The following is a 14169-nucleotide window of genomic DNA, read 5'->3' on the forward strand; positions in this document are numbered from 1 at the left end:
ATACGGTACCCACAATCTAGCCACAAAGGAGCACTCCCCTCACGACTGAGTACCATAAGGACTTCAGCAACTGTATCACATTCTCCACCAGGGTTTTGACTATCTCTCATTGTGTCACGCATTGAGGAATTTAGTACCCACTATCTTTCCCACCTCTCCCACAATGGTTCTACACCACCCAATGAACCTATGCCGTATCCTTGTCGACCTCTCTCCACCCCTGCTCCCAACGCTTGCCTCTTGGCTCATAAGCCTGTAATAGGATACAAGAACTGCTCCAAACATCCTCCCATCACCACCTACTCTAGTCCAGTCACAGGCCTCTCCTACCCATCAAAAATAGGTTACCAATGTACTGCTCTCTATATGGGCATCACGACAAGCTGTCTGTTTGCATGAATGGCTAGCCACAAACTGTAGCCAAGAGACAGCTGGACCACCCAAATGCTTAACACAATGTGCTTCAATTCAATGACTGCTTCACAGTATGTGCCATCTGAAGCTTTCTTATGAACACCAGCTTTTCTGAACTGCGCACATTGGAACTGTCCCTGCAGTATATCCTATATTCCCATTACCAGTCTTTTTTCCACTCCTATGTCTCTCCTTCACACACCCCCACCCCCGAACCTTGTTACTGCAGCCACTTGCAGCCCTACCCTGTCCCTGCATGCTACCACAAGTAGTACTCCTCCTTACCCCCAACACACACACCAGATTGGTTCTCCCATCAGGCACAGTTACAGTCTGTGGTCCGGCACAGCAACCACACTAGTGACGTGTGTGAGTTCAGCTTGTGTAAATGTGTATGTGACTTCTACTTCAGAAGAAGATCTTTTGTCCAAAAGCTTAAATGTATAGCACTCTTTTCATTCTGCTTGTCTGTAACTCAACATCTCCTCTATATGGTGAACAGCAATTTATCCTTCTATTAATATTGTTGATAATCCATCCTAGGCGTTCCATTGTTTTAAATTCCCATGTAAGTGAGTAGTGACTACATAGTTGCTTACTAAAGTCAATGAAAATGGAAATGAAGTCCCATGCTTCTTAACAGAGTGTAGGGGAACGATTCGGGAGACCTGCACCGCTGTACTAGGTAAGGTCCTAATGGAGGTAGTTTTCCATCGCCTTCCTCCAACAGTGATGGGGACGAATGATGATGATGGAGATGACACAACAACACCTAGTCATCTCGGGGCAGGTGAAAATCCTTGACCCCGGGAATTGAACCTGGGACCCTGTGCTCGGGAAGTGAGAACGCTACCGCGAGACCACGAGTGGCGGACACTAAAGTCAATAGATACTGCAAAATTAAAGATTATAATAAAAACATAGCAACACAGAAGACAAGACTGGAAGGTGGAAGAAAATTATTGGTAATGCTTATTGCTGTATTTGGTTACTGAAGCCAATAGGCATTATCATTAAGCACCAACTGAAATTTCAGAGAATCTGAATGCAATACAAAAGAAACTGATTGCCTCACAACATACAATTTCAAGTACTGACTTAACTTCAAGGAAACTCGTCAAAATAAAAAGAACCAACAGTTTTTCTTAAAATATAATTAATATAATAAATTGTGCTGGATACATAATATATTACTTCTTAAAATAACAAACTTTAATCTCAGGTATGTATCCAGACAACTGCTGATTTCTTTCTTCAAAATGATTCGAGGATACAGAATTTTTGTGTGGCACTGGAGCAAAAAAGGTATGGGACGTTTCAAAAATATGTATTGCTGTTAGCAAACAAAGCAGCAGCACATTGAACTACTCACTAAACATACAAAAACAAAAGTTCAAATTCAAAATAATGTCACATCATCTACAAAATCCACACCCAGAACAAGATGTTTCTATTTTTCTACACTTACAAGCCACAATCAAGGGATGAGATCATTTCTGTAACGGATGGTCAGGCAAGAAGATAGTTGGCATGAAAGTGTTATAAGGAATATGACTACGTAGAGTACAAATAACTCTGTCACAATGGCAAAATTATCCATTTGTATTCCTCAAAGCTATTGCATAAACTATGATCAAGACTGCTATTAAAATACTGTGGAAGTATAGTACTCCACAACGAAAATGTTACTGTTATAGATGCTAACAACATGCTTTCCTGATCATCATAGGAATTCTGTTGTGCAGCATTGCAGACTATTTAGACCAGTACAAGTCATGCTAATTCCATGTTCTTCACCAGACAGTTATCTCATAAAAGTGAAGACAAGGGTATAACTGAAGAAAGACTAAATAAAAAAAAGTCAGTATAACTGCTATGATGCACGACGTTTTGACTGCTGAAGAGATATTTGTGGTTTGTGTACTGGTAACATATTGCAGCAGAAACTTAAGACAATGAAGATGGCAGACCATCACAGGATTAATTATTTGGAAATGTGACACTATAGGAGATTAACATAATGGAAGGAAACATTCCACGTGGGAAAAATTATATATAAAAACAAAGATGAGGTGACTTACCGAACAAAAGCGCTGGCAGGTCGGTCTACACCCCCAGGTCTACCGACCTGCCAGCGCTTTTGTTCGGTAAGTCACCTCATCTTTGTTTTTAACTATAGGAGATTACTTTGAATACCATGGACACACAGTAAACTAATGAATCAATCCAGAGGCAGCTCAGCATCAGAACAAGACTGTCAACTCTTGTCAATCAAAATTAGTTGAAATGATTTGGTCACATTGCCAAAAAGGAAGAGGAAATTGAAAGAAACACTCACAGATGGTAAAAGTCAATTGCTGAAGACCTAGAAGATGCGTACCATTGCAGTGAATAGATGAGATTAATAGTTTAATTGAGATGTGCTTGCACCAAGCAAGTCACCATGCCCAATATAGAGCTTTGTGAAGACAGGTCATCAAAGGGCTTATCAATGAGGCCACTACATCCTTGTGTAGGGTTAGACCAAAGAGAGAGATCAATGTATGGTACCCCCACCTCCCAGCTCCAGTGCCTTTGCATAAACCATAAATCAAACAAAGATGAGTGTGGTACAAAAATTTCCTCCCATTTCAACTGCCTTCAATTCAGACCTTCCTTCACCTGGTCTCTTCATCTTCTTCATGGTCTTCCAATTGGTATTCATTCACATTCAGTCCATTCTAGTGTTCTTCTCACACAAGTCCAGCCCTTTGTCCACATTGTGTGAGATAGACAACAGCATGAAGTAGGGGGCTGCCTGTAGGGGTGAAATACAGTGGGGACTGTGTGTGTAACAAGATCACTACGATAGGTGTGAAGGCCTCACAGGAACCCTGAAAAGTGAGCCAATGGTGTTCTGGTGAGGCTACGAAGGCCCAGCAACCCAGCTGTGGACAACCCATTTGCTTTCAACAATAAAACGAACCTCAGATCATACAAATATATGGGGTAATTTAGAAATTAACTTGTCTGCTCTCTAACAAATGATGAGGTGAACAAATACAAGCTGTATAGAGAAATGCTTGGAGGAAAAGTTTATCAGCAATCAAATTTTGAATTTCAGATTCTGCTCAATTTTTATTTTATTGATTTTGAGACTTACTAATCACCCATATTTGGTAGTAAATCCTACCAGTGACATATTTTACCAGGCCACAATATGCATCAAATCATACGAAATTTACAAAAGCTGTTACACATTACTTTACTTTACATAATCTTCATATTTTATTTTTTTTAAAAAGGCAAAGAGGTACCTCCTGCTTGGATAACTAATGGACCTGGTTGAGTTGTGGGCTGCGGGTATGATGTAGAGATTGACAGCATTAGGTCATCTCTCAACCCTGTACCACTGCCCCTGTAAACATGAGGAAAAACATAAGACAAAGAAGCAAACTCTGAATAGTACTTTAACTACTCGTGTTTAACTGCAAATATTATTGACATTAATTTGCATGATGTATCAAGATCTGTGTGTCAGGCAATTATTACATACACAACACCACTTAAAACAGCACTTTTATTTACAAAGAAAGGGAAACTAACATCAAACAGTTATATGGTGTAAAATTTTTGCTCCTAAAACTGCAAGCAGATTATACTTGTGAGAAAGTTAGCTATTGTATGGCCAAAGAAAGACAATGAATTACAAATGTTAAAATTCAAGCTTTAAAAACAGAAGGTTCTTTCCTGAAAGATGACAAGATCAAGACTGGGAGAGGTCTCTTATATGTACAGCATGTGGTTCTTGTCCCTCAGAATTTATATTCCAATTTTTCTCTTTCTAAGCACACAATACTGGGAAAAAGGATGCGCAAGTTAGACGTAATCTGGCAATGGGGCAAGCACATGCTCTGTATGCCTGATTTCTATGATTCAGGTGGCAGACGAAGTAAGAAACAGCACTGTAGAGGCTAATGCCAAAGAAGACCTGCAATTTAAGAACCGTAAACATCACATTGCACTATGCCTACAATATCTATGTGGAAGGACCTGGAGCTCATTAAGTCCTTTGACACTCATGTTTCCAGTATTAAGTAAATTGTATGAACCAACATTATTCCTGCACATTTTCTAATTGCATAAAATATTAAGGACTTCAAATAAGTTTCAGAGCGTTAAAGAGCAAAAAAGGGAGATGTGACAGTCAGTGCCCTTATTTGTGTTGAACATGCAACAAGAAACTACTAGCAAACACCCCAGCAGTGAGTGTTTCTTTAAGGCTGACCTTGGAGATCTTACCTGCAGAGTCCCTCGGATGAAGAGTCAAAAAATCTAGCACTGGCTAATGCTCCATTTGCTCTATGCCAGTATAAGAGACTGCTGTATGGCACTGATTGTATGTGAGTGAAAAATTTGAATATGATATTATTCCACAAAGCTTCTTCTCCAATCCACTGCAGTAGTAACGTTCTACTTCAACAGATGCCAGTATCACAGTCACTTGCAAAATGGCCAACTTCAATATCTGTATTAGACAGCGTTCTGTGACGGAATTCTTGAATGCAGAAGGTGAAACACCCATTTGCTTTCATGAAAGACAGAAAAATGAGTGTGGTGATGCAACCATGGGTATCAGCACTGTTAAACAATTGGTTCATTGCTCTAATGAAAGTGAAAGGCAAACACTGCTCACTGACGAAGCACAGCAGCAGGCCAGTGACTGCTGTGACTCTACACAACATCCAGCGAGTTGACGACATCACTCATAGTGAGCACCAGATGACTGAAGATGATCTGTGTCACATTACCTTCCTTAGCAAAAGGCAGTGTGATGATGATTATTTAACAACTTGTTTACTCAAAGGTTTGTGCAACTTGGGTAATAAGAACATTAACCAAAATAATAGAGTGTCAAAATTGGATGGGAAGTCTTGCATCATCCTCCACACAGTCTTGACCTAGACCATCAGACTTCCATCTGTTCAGGCCACTAAAAGAAGGGCATTGTGGGACTGACTTTGAAGATGAGGACGCCATGAAAATGTCCATGTGTTTTACCACACTAGGATACATCCCCTTATTAAAATATGGACCAAAATTGTGGAAATGGACGGAGATTATACTGAAAAGTCATAAATTAATCATCAGTGTTACGGTTTTCAACTTGTATAGTTCATGAAAGAAAGATAGATAGATAGATAGATAGATAGATAGAGAGAGAGAGAGAGAGAGAGAGAGAGAGAGAGAGAGTGGCAGGGGGGGGGGGGGCGGGGGGAAGAGGGAGGGAGGGAGGGAGAGGGAGGGAGAGGGAGAGAGAGAGAGAGAGAGAGAGAGAGAGAGAGAGAGAGAGAGAAGGTATTACTTTTTGACTGATCTTCGTAATAGCACTGTTTCAATGACATTTGTAAGAACTGACAAGATGGATACAATTGTGCCTCATCCCTCCCCCCGCCCCCTCCAGACCCCCTTCTCTCCCTCTCTTTTCTGAAACTCATGGTTATTTTAGTTATTTTAGGTTCTGAAAGACTGAAGTTGTAATAATAGTAATAAATACAGCAGTGCAATGTATGCAAGGGCTGGTGAGGATATTATGAGTTTGTCAATACTGAATGACTCCTTAGGAGAGTATAATGTGTTCAGTAAATAAGTATGCAGTAATGACACTGAATGAGGCAGTGCAGCAGGTAAGACACTGGGCTCCATTCAAGAGGAACGGGGTCATATCTCCACCCTAAACTGTTTTCACATGTTGGCTGTTAAGGACATGGTCGATTTCCTCCCCCATCTTTTTCAAACCCAAAATTGTGCTTGTCATCTGTGGGACATTACATTCTTTTCTTCTTTCCTTTTGTGGTAATAACAAGAGGGCTCTCGACAGTTCAAACCCTGAGGCAACTTGTTGTTGACTGCCAAAATATAACACACACATTACAAGCTCCATACAAAAGTAATGACTGTGGGGCTCTGTGATTATTTCATCAAAAGCCTCTTTGTCTAAAGATTCTTGAGTGCACATACAGGAACAAATGGTTACCCTACGATGTGTATATACTGATATTGTGACTGGCTCTAAGTTAGCCAACTTGAAGAATGGTATTCTCTCTCTCTCTCTCTCTCTCTCTTTCTTTCTTTCTGCCTAGTTCATTATGCTTTGGGAAGGGTACATGCTACCACCAATGTCCACTCTCTTTTGGGCATACTTGTGTGTTTATTCAGTGGTACAGATTAGCAAAAGCTCATCACAGGCCTTTGGATGAAGTTGCTTGACTTCTGTAGCTAATGGTTTTGCAAACCAATAGGACTTCAATGGTTTTGAATATTTTCTTCACTTCGGAATACTATGTTTGTAGCATAACACATATTTCTTGAGTCAGTTCCTCTTAAATGTAAACTGAACATTTTTCGATTCACTGAGCAAGATTTGTGGAGCAGTTGACACTTATAAGCAGGAAATATATTAGCTAACTTTTAGATGTGTGACACAAGCCGCTACGGACATGGGTAACTCTGTTACACTGAAAGTAGTAGTAGTAGTAGTAGTAGTAGTAGTAACAATGCTATGATCTTTGCAAGTTTATCATTCACGCTTCGCACCAGTATATAATTTAGAATATATGGCATAAATATTCTTCAAGTTATTTAGCATTTAACAGCTTGTTTACTTTCACTGCTCTTGCTTTCTTTACAGCTGCACCTATAGCTAAAGTTCCTGTTTCACAACACAGTAGAAAGAGGATCACTGCTCAGAATGACATCAAATTTGAATGGCATATTACTGACAAAAGGGGAAATGCCGAAGAAAAAAAACTAATGAAAATTTTACCAGTAGATGTTGCTGTAAGTGTCTTAATGTAAATGGGAGAGGCTACAAATAACAGATGACTCACAAGACGGCTTCAGTTTCAGTTGCAAATTACACCATCTGTACTGTTCAATGTGCAAGACTGCACAAGTTTGGCAGTCAACAGCTGTTGAGGATATAAAATGTAGACTGGCTATGGAAAGGAAAGCGTTTCTGAAGAAGACAAATTTGTTAAGATCGAGTGTACATTTAAGTGTCAGGAAGACATTCATGAAAGTATTTGTATGGAGTGTAGCCATGTATGGAAGTGAAACATGGCAAGAGACACTTGAGACATGAGAATTGTACTAGGTGGTAGTGGGAGGATGTATGGGGCAGCAGCAGTAGTATATTCCACCACCTCTACCCTGCAACCCCCTTTTTCTACGCCCAATTCTCCTCTGTAAACCCCCACTATCCACCCAAGCCAAGATCATTATGCACCTCAAGCGCAGTTGCAGATGGGTCTTAACAGCCAGAGATGATAGTGCTCTGTCTATGTCTAACGAAGCACTTGGTCCGATAACTAATGTCTGGTAGTCTTTATTCAATGCATCTATGTGCCACTCAATGCCTCCTCTATGCAGTGCACAGCAATCTATCCTTTTCATACCATGTTTCCATCCTTCATTTACCATTGTTTGATATTTCACTGTTTTGCAATAAAATAATTTTTACTTTTCTTTTATTATGTTTTAAAGACATTATTTCTTTTCTGTCACAATGTATTTTTTGTTTCTCTTATACAGAGTTCTAACAGCAAACGTGCATTTTTATGTGAAACAGACCGTAAGAAACTGCACAAATATCAGGGAATTTCTTTTCTTCAGACTGAGTGAGAAATGTATGCTTTCCTTAACTTACAGACAAGGGAGAAGACACAACAGTTTACCGAAGTAGTTGGAATGTGAATATCTCTACTTATAATATGCAAAAACAGCCTAATAAATATGAAGTCCAGTTATTTATGAAGCAAACAACCATATGAAAATCTGGTTAAATATCTCCTGTGATACTGTGTACAAACTTGAAGATGGAATAAATACTTTTACCCCCATAACTATAAACTAAAAATTACAAAGCCACATACAGGGTGATTCAGGAGGAATGTCACATTATTTATGAGGCGATTCTACATGTGAAAATAAACCAAAAAAGTCCTACGAACATATGCCCAATTTTTTATAATTACAGAACTGAAGACAAGAGTGAATATTACTTATTGAAATGCCATGTAGGTACTGTGGTGGACAGAGTAATGGTGGGACAGGGTTGTGGGGGTTCTCCAACAGATGGCAGCACTGTGACAACAGCTACAGGTGTACCCAGTATGGAAGTGTGGGTTGGATTAGTGAGAAGTCGTGAGGCCATGTGGAAGTCATGCTTCAGTGTTCTTTGATTAAGCAAGTCCATTGTGTCTGAGAATACCAACATGCCACATATGTTCACCCATGCAGAAAACACAGACCTGATGTTTACGCACAGGTACTGTAATAGCAGTGCTGTGAGGCTGTGACAGGTTACCAGAGACGTTTCCCTGATTGACAAACCCCGTGCCAGGATACTTCCCACAGTTTTTTAAAAATTATTGAATGCGGAACACTGCCCAGTGTACACGTAACATCAGAATATGAGGCTGTCCAGTCACTTGAGGAAAGGGAAGACATCACTGGAATGGTACACCACAACCCCTCCACCAGTACAAGCACATTAGCCATCAGCTCAACATTCCAAAAACATGAGCGTGGCATATTACATTCCAAGGGTTTGTACTTATTCTACGAGCAGCCCATGCAACATCTGCATGCATGTGACTCAGTAAGCAGACAACAATTTTGTGAATGGTTGGCTGTAAACAGAGACTGTGTGCAGTATACTTTATTTACAAATGAGGCTACTGTTGAACGCAATTCTATCATGAACATCTGCAATTTTCATGCACTGGTGATAGAGAACTCTCATGGCACTGGGGAAACACGATTCCAAGTTAGGTTCTCAGCGAATGTCTGGAATGGTATGATTGATGACCTGGTGATAGGGACTACATTCCTGCCAAATCGCATGACAGCCAAAGCATGTGTACATTTCCTGGTAGAAGACCTAACTGCACTTTTTGAAGATGTGGCATTACAGCAACAATAGCAAATGCACCTGCAATAAGATGGATCACCAATTTACTGTACCAGACCAGTATCCCAGTAACTGAACAACACATTTTGTCAATGGTGGATTGGCCATGGTAAACCCATTAACTGGTCTGCCAGATACCCAATCTAACCCCATTAGACTTCTGTTTATGGGGCTGGTTAAAGGGGAATGTGTACTCTACGAAGGTACTTGTTGCTCACATCACTGATGCTATTGCCCGCATTAAAACCGATGGAGATGATGTTCGATCAGCAACGTAATACACCCTCCAATATGTTGACAAGTGTATTGAGATGGGTGGGGGACTTTTCGAACACCTCTGTAGGAGGCATCAGTCATCTGTCACACCATTATTCTGTTCGGCACAGCGCCTACACCACTTTTCGACAAGTCTTGTCTTCATAATCATTCGTGGTTGTGTGTAGCCTTCAACCCGCTCCAGTTCCATAATGATAGAAAATTGAACACATTTTCACAGTACCTTTTTTGTTTATTTACACATGTAGAATCACTTCATAAATTATGTCAAGCTCCTCTTGATAATCATCCAGTGTTTGTCCTGGTGACATTTCAGTAGTACTACAAAGCAGATTTGGTAACATTAGAATACAGCCTGCCATTCTGAATCTTGTGTCACACACTCTTTCTGTTAAAAGTAATGCTTGTGCATTGCACTGCGAAGATTTAAATGTTTTCTGCATCAATGAAGTCTTGAGGCCTGAGGAAGACCACACACTGTCCCTCCATTTTTAGGTAATACACTTATTCTACCTTCACATGTAATATAAACATGCCCAGGTAAGCTGAAAAATGAAATGTCTACTTTGGAGTAAAGGAGACCACTCGCTGAAAAGCACAAGCACCCAGTCGTCAACATGCACACACAAAAAGAAAGAAAATTTGCTATGTCTTGATGGTCATAAGAACCACAGAAACATCTTACTTTTTGACAGAAATTTATTTAAAGTGGATGTCTCAATCTCTATGATTAATATAGTTAAGAAAAAAACGTTCATTATTTCATGAGACTCCTGTAGCTATTCATTTAGGTGAAAATAGATCACCAATATCTTTAAAGTGACAAGAGAAATGAACAAGTTATATGGACCATCTTATTATCAAGTATGGAATTAGAAAACAATGATTGGCTCACATGCTATTTTTGCTTGGTGATGCTGTTGTGGTGACAGTCACACCACCACTCGAAACATGTTGGTGATGTGGCACAGCTGCGGCCACAGCTGACACATGGTACTGTCTCCCTCCGCCTCCTGCTCCATTGATAGCTGTAACACTCCTATTTCCACTGGCTGCTGTTGCAACAGAAATCTGGTTTATCTGTTGGCTTGAACTCAATCTTGTCATGCTCTTATGCAAACCTCCCACAGATCCAACACGACTGCCACCTGAAAAAAGAAGTTTATTTTTTTAATTTAATTTTGGTTGTGATCATGATAGTTTACAGATTACATTACCAAAGTGTATGAAATTGTACATGCAAGGAACAAGATCCTTCACCAAAGAAGATGAAGTAAATATTCCAGAATTCAAATCAAGAACAGCTACCAACATGAGTAACTTAGAAGTAGATATCCTTGGAATAGTGAAGCAACTTAAATCACTTAATAAAAGCAAGTCTTCCAGTCCAGGCTGTATGCCAGTTAGGTTCCTTTCACAGTATGCTGATGCAGTAGCTCCATACTTAACAATCATATATAACCAATTGCTCAACAAAAGATCCATACCTACGGACTGAAAAGTTGCACAGGTAAGGTAGTAGGAGTAAGCCACTAAATAACAGGCCCATAACATTAACGTCAATATGCAGCAGGATTTTGGAACATATATTGTGTTCAAACATTATGAATCATCTCGAAGAGAATGATCTATTGACACACAGTCAACAAGGACTTAGAAAACATTGTTCTTGTGAAAAACAACTAGCTCTTTACACATACGAAGCGTTGAGTGCTACTGACAAATTGATTCCGTATTTCTAGATTTCCAGAAGGCTTTCGACACTGTACCACACAAGCGGCTTGTAATGAAATTGGATGCTTATGGAATATAGTCTCAGTTATGTGACTGGATTCATCATTTCCTGTCAGAAAGGTCACAATTCATAGTAACTGACGGAAAGTCATCGAGTAAAGCGAAAGTGATTTCTGGTGTTCCCCGAGATAGTATTATAGGCTCTTGCTATTTCTTAACTATGTAAACAATTTAGGAGAGAATCTGAGTAGCCGTCTTGGTTTGCTTGCAGATGATGCTGTCGTTTATCATTTGGTAAACTCATCAGAAGATCAAAACATATTGCAAAACAATTTAGAAAATTGGCAATTGACCTTAAATAAATAATGAAGAGCGTGAGGCCACCCATATGAGTGCTAAAAAGAATCCGTTAAATATCAATTACATGATAAATCAGTCAACTGTAAAGACTGTAAATTCAACTAAACATCAAGGAATTACAACTTAAATTACAAAGAACACACAGAAAATGTTGTGGGGATGGTAGAGGGAAGACTGTGTTTTATTGGCAGAACACTTAGAAAATGTAATAGATCTACTAAAGAGACTGCCTACGCTACGCTTGTCTGTCCTCTTTTGGAGTACTGCTACACAGTCTGGGATCCTTACCAGATAGGATTAATGGAGCACACCAAGAAAATTCAAGGAAGAGCACCACATTTTGTATTATCGCGAAACAGGGGAGAGAGAGTCATTGATATTATACAGGATTTTTGGTGGACATCATTAAAACAAAGGTGTTTTTTGTTGCGCCGGAATCTTCTCGCGAAATTTCCATCATCAACTTTCTCCCCCGAATGCGAAAATATTTTGTTGATGCTGACCTACTTAGGGAGAAGTGATCATCATAATAAAATAAGAAAAATCAGAGCTTGCACAGAAAGATATAGGTGTTTGTCTTTTTTTAAGCAGTGTTGAAGATTACAATAATAGAGAATCATTGTGAAGGTGGTTCGATGAACCATCTGCCAGGCACTTATGTGTGATCTGCAGAGTCGATGCAGATTTCTCCCTGTGAAATTACTAATACATCCAAATAAGGCTGAAATTATTTCTTACAGAGAAAGCAGTAAAACATAAGGTTGATAATGTGATAACATGAAAATCAGTTAACTTAGACTAGTAAATCATAAGAAATACATACACAAGATTATCAGTTACACCTCTTTGGAGCAGGCGTGTGTGTTTACTCAGTGCCCTCGTAAATATACGTGTTTTCTCATGGAAAAACAATTTACTAAGGCAATACTATAGCTTAAATAAGTAAATTAGTATCTATTGTGATCTATATATTGAGTGTGTCACTTTTACTTGCATAGTTCTCGTGAAAAGTTAACTGTTCTAAGGTGCAAGCTATTGGCGTGTGTGTTTACTCACTGTGCTTGTAAATATAGGTGTTTATTCGTGGAAAAACAATTTATTAAGGCAATATTGTAGCTCAAATAAGTAAATTAGGATCTATTGTGATCTATATATTGAAGGTTTCGCTTTTACTTGTGTAGTTTTCGTGAAAGAGTAACTGTTTTAAAGTGTAAGCCTTTGGTGTGGGTTTGTTTTTGTTATTGACCGCAATAAGTTATGTGATTATTCACTAAGTTCCGGTTAGTGTCTGTGTAGCTTTATTGTGAAGAGTATCGTATGTGTATAGTTTGCATTTGGTTCGTGTTTTCTGTGTTTCTACACTTCCGTACAGTTAATTTTCCATATTGTGCAGTAAAGTTGTTAAGTGGTGTTTCTGTTTCCATTAGAGTATTTTTACATAATTCAGTGATAATGCCTGTTCAAATTTGTCATTAGGAAATATCGAGCCTCTTCAGTTTCTTACTTGTTTTATGAATTCTGCCACTATAACCTACGCCAGCAATTAACTTCGCGCTGCTTACATTCGCCTGCTGCTACATTCGCCTGACATCCGGAAGTTCTCTGCTCATCTCACCGCTAGCTAAGTTACTTTCTGCTAATTATTAATTGGTGTAGGGGAATTGTTTCTAGTGTAATTTGTATTGTTTAATCTACCATAATGTGTGACAAATGTGGATGTTGTCATAGATTAGTGAGCACAGGAGTGAAATGTCAGGATTGTGGGTTGGTGTTTCACTGGGGAGATTGTAGCGGGGGAAGCTGTTATAGTGCCAGATGAGGCTCACCAATGGAGTTGTAGATTATGTAGCCGCGACAAGAAAATCGTGGAACAGGGAAAAAAGATTTGTGCCCTTCAGGATGAACTAGAAATGGTGTACTTTGAATTAGACAGGTTGAAGGGGGAAAGAGACAATTGGAGCTGAGAACAGGTAACAAGTTGTAGTCAGAAGGAGAAAACCTCAGAAATCACTTTTCAGATTCCAGTGAGCAATCGGTCTGATTTGTTACCTGAAGTAGAAGAGCCTCAAACAGTTTTTGAGTAAAGTAGGGTGCAGCAGACTCTTAGTAAATATTGTAATGCTAGGTCGCGAGTAAAGTCAAGCAGAAAGAAAAGAGTCCTGCTGTCAGGTAGCAGTCACGGGAGAGGTGTAGGCCAGTTGCTACAGGATAGGCTAGGAGTCGAGTACCAGGTCACAAGCATTGTGAAACTTTGTGCTAAGCTTAGCCAGGTTACAGAAAACCTAGGGGCCTTGTGCAAAGATTTTGATGGCCAGGACCACGTTCTTATAGTAGGAGGAGCAGGAAACAGCCTGGCTAGCAATTCGGACCATAGTATTAGGTGTGACCTGGAACTGAGTTAACAGAGATGGGGGGGGGGGGGGGGTTATTGT

At 39.6% G+C, this 14169-nt stretch overlaps 1 protein-coding gene across 4 annotated transcripts in view; it reads right to left on the minus strand.

Moving 5' to 3' along the window:
- LOC126475141 (protein melted) overlaps window positions 1-14169 on the minus strand; it is a 268693-nt gene that overhangs the window by 126125 nt on the left and 128399 nt on the right. For all 4 annotated transcript variants that reach the window (XM_050102749.1, XM_050102748.1, XM_050102750.1 and 1 more), the window contains 2 exons: window positions 10539-10791; window positions 3711-3811 (listed from right to left, as the gene is read on the minus strand). In XM_050102749.1, coding sequence (XP_049958706.1) covers window positions 3711-3811; window positions 10539-10791 — 354 coding nt within the window. The remainder of the gene's footprint in view (window positions 1-3710; window positions 3812-10538; window positions 10792-14169) is intronic.

This window comes from Schistocerca serialis, chromosome 4 (genome assembly GCF_023864345.2).
Source record: "Schistocerca serialis cubense isolate TAMUIC-IGC-003099 chromosome 4, iqSchSeri2.2, whole genome shotgun sequence".
Taxonomy (NCBI): Eukaryota; Metazoa; Arthropoda; class Insecta; order Orthoptera; family Acrididae; genus Schistocerca; species Schistocerca serialis.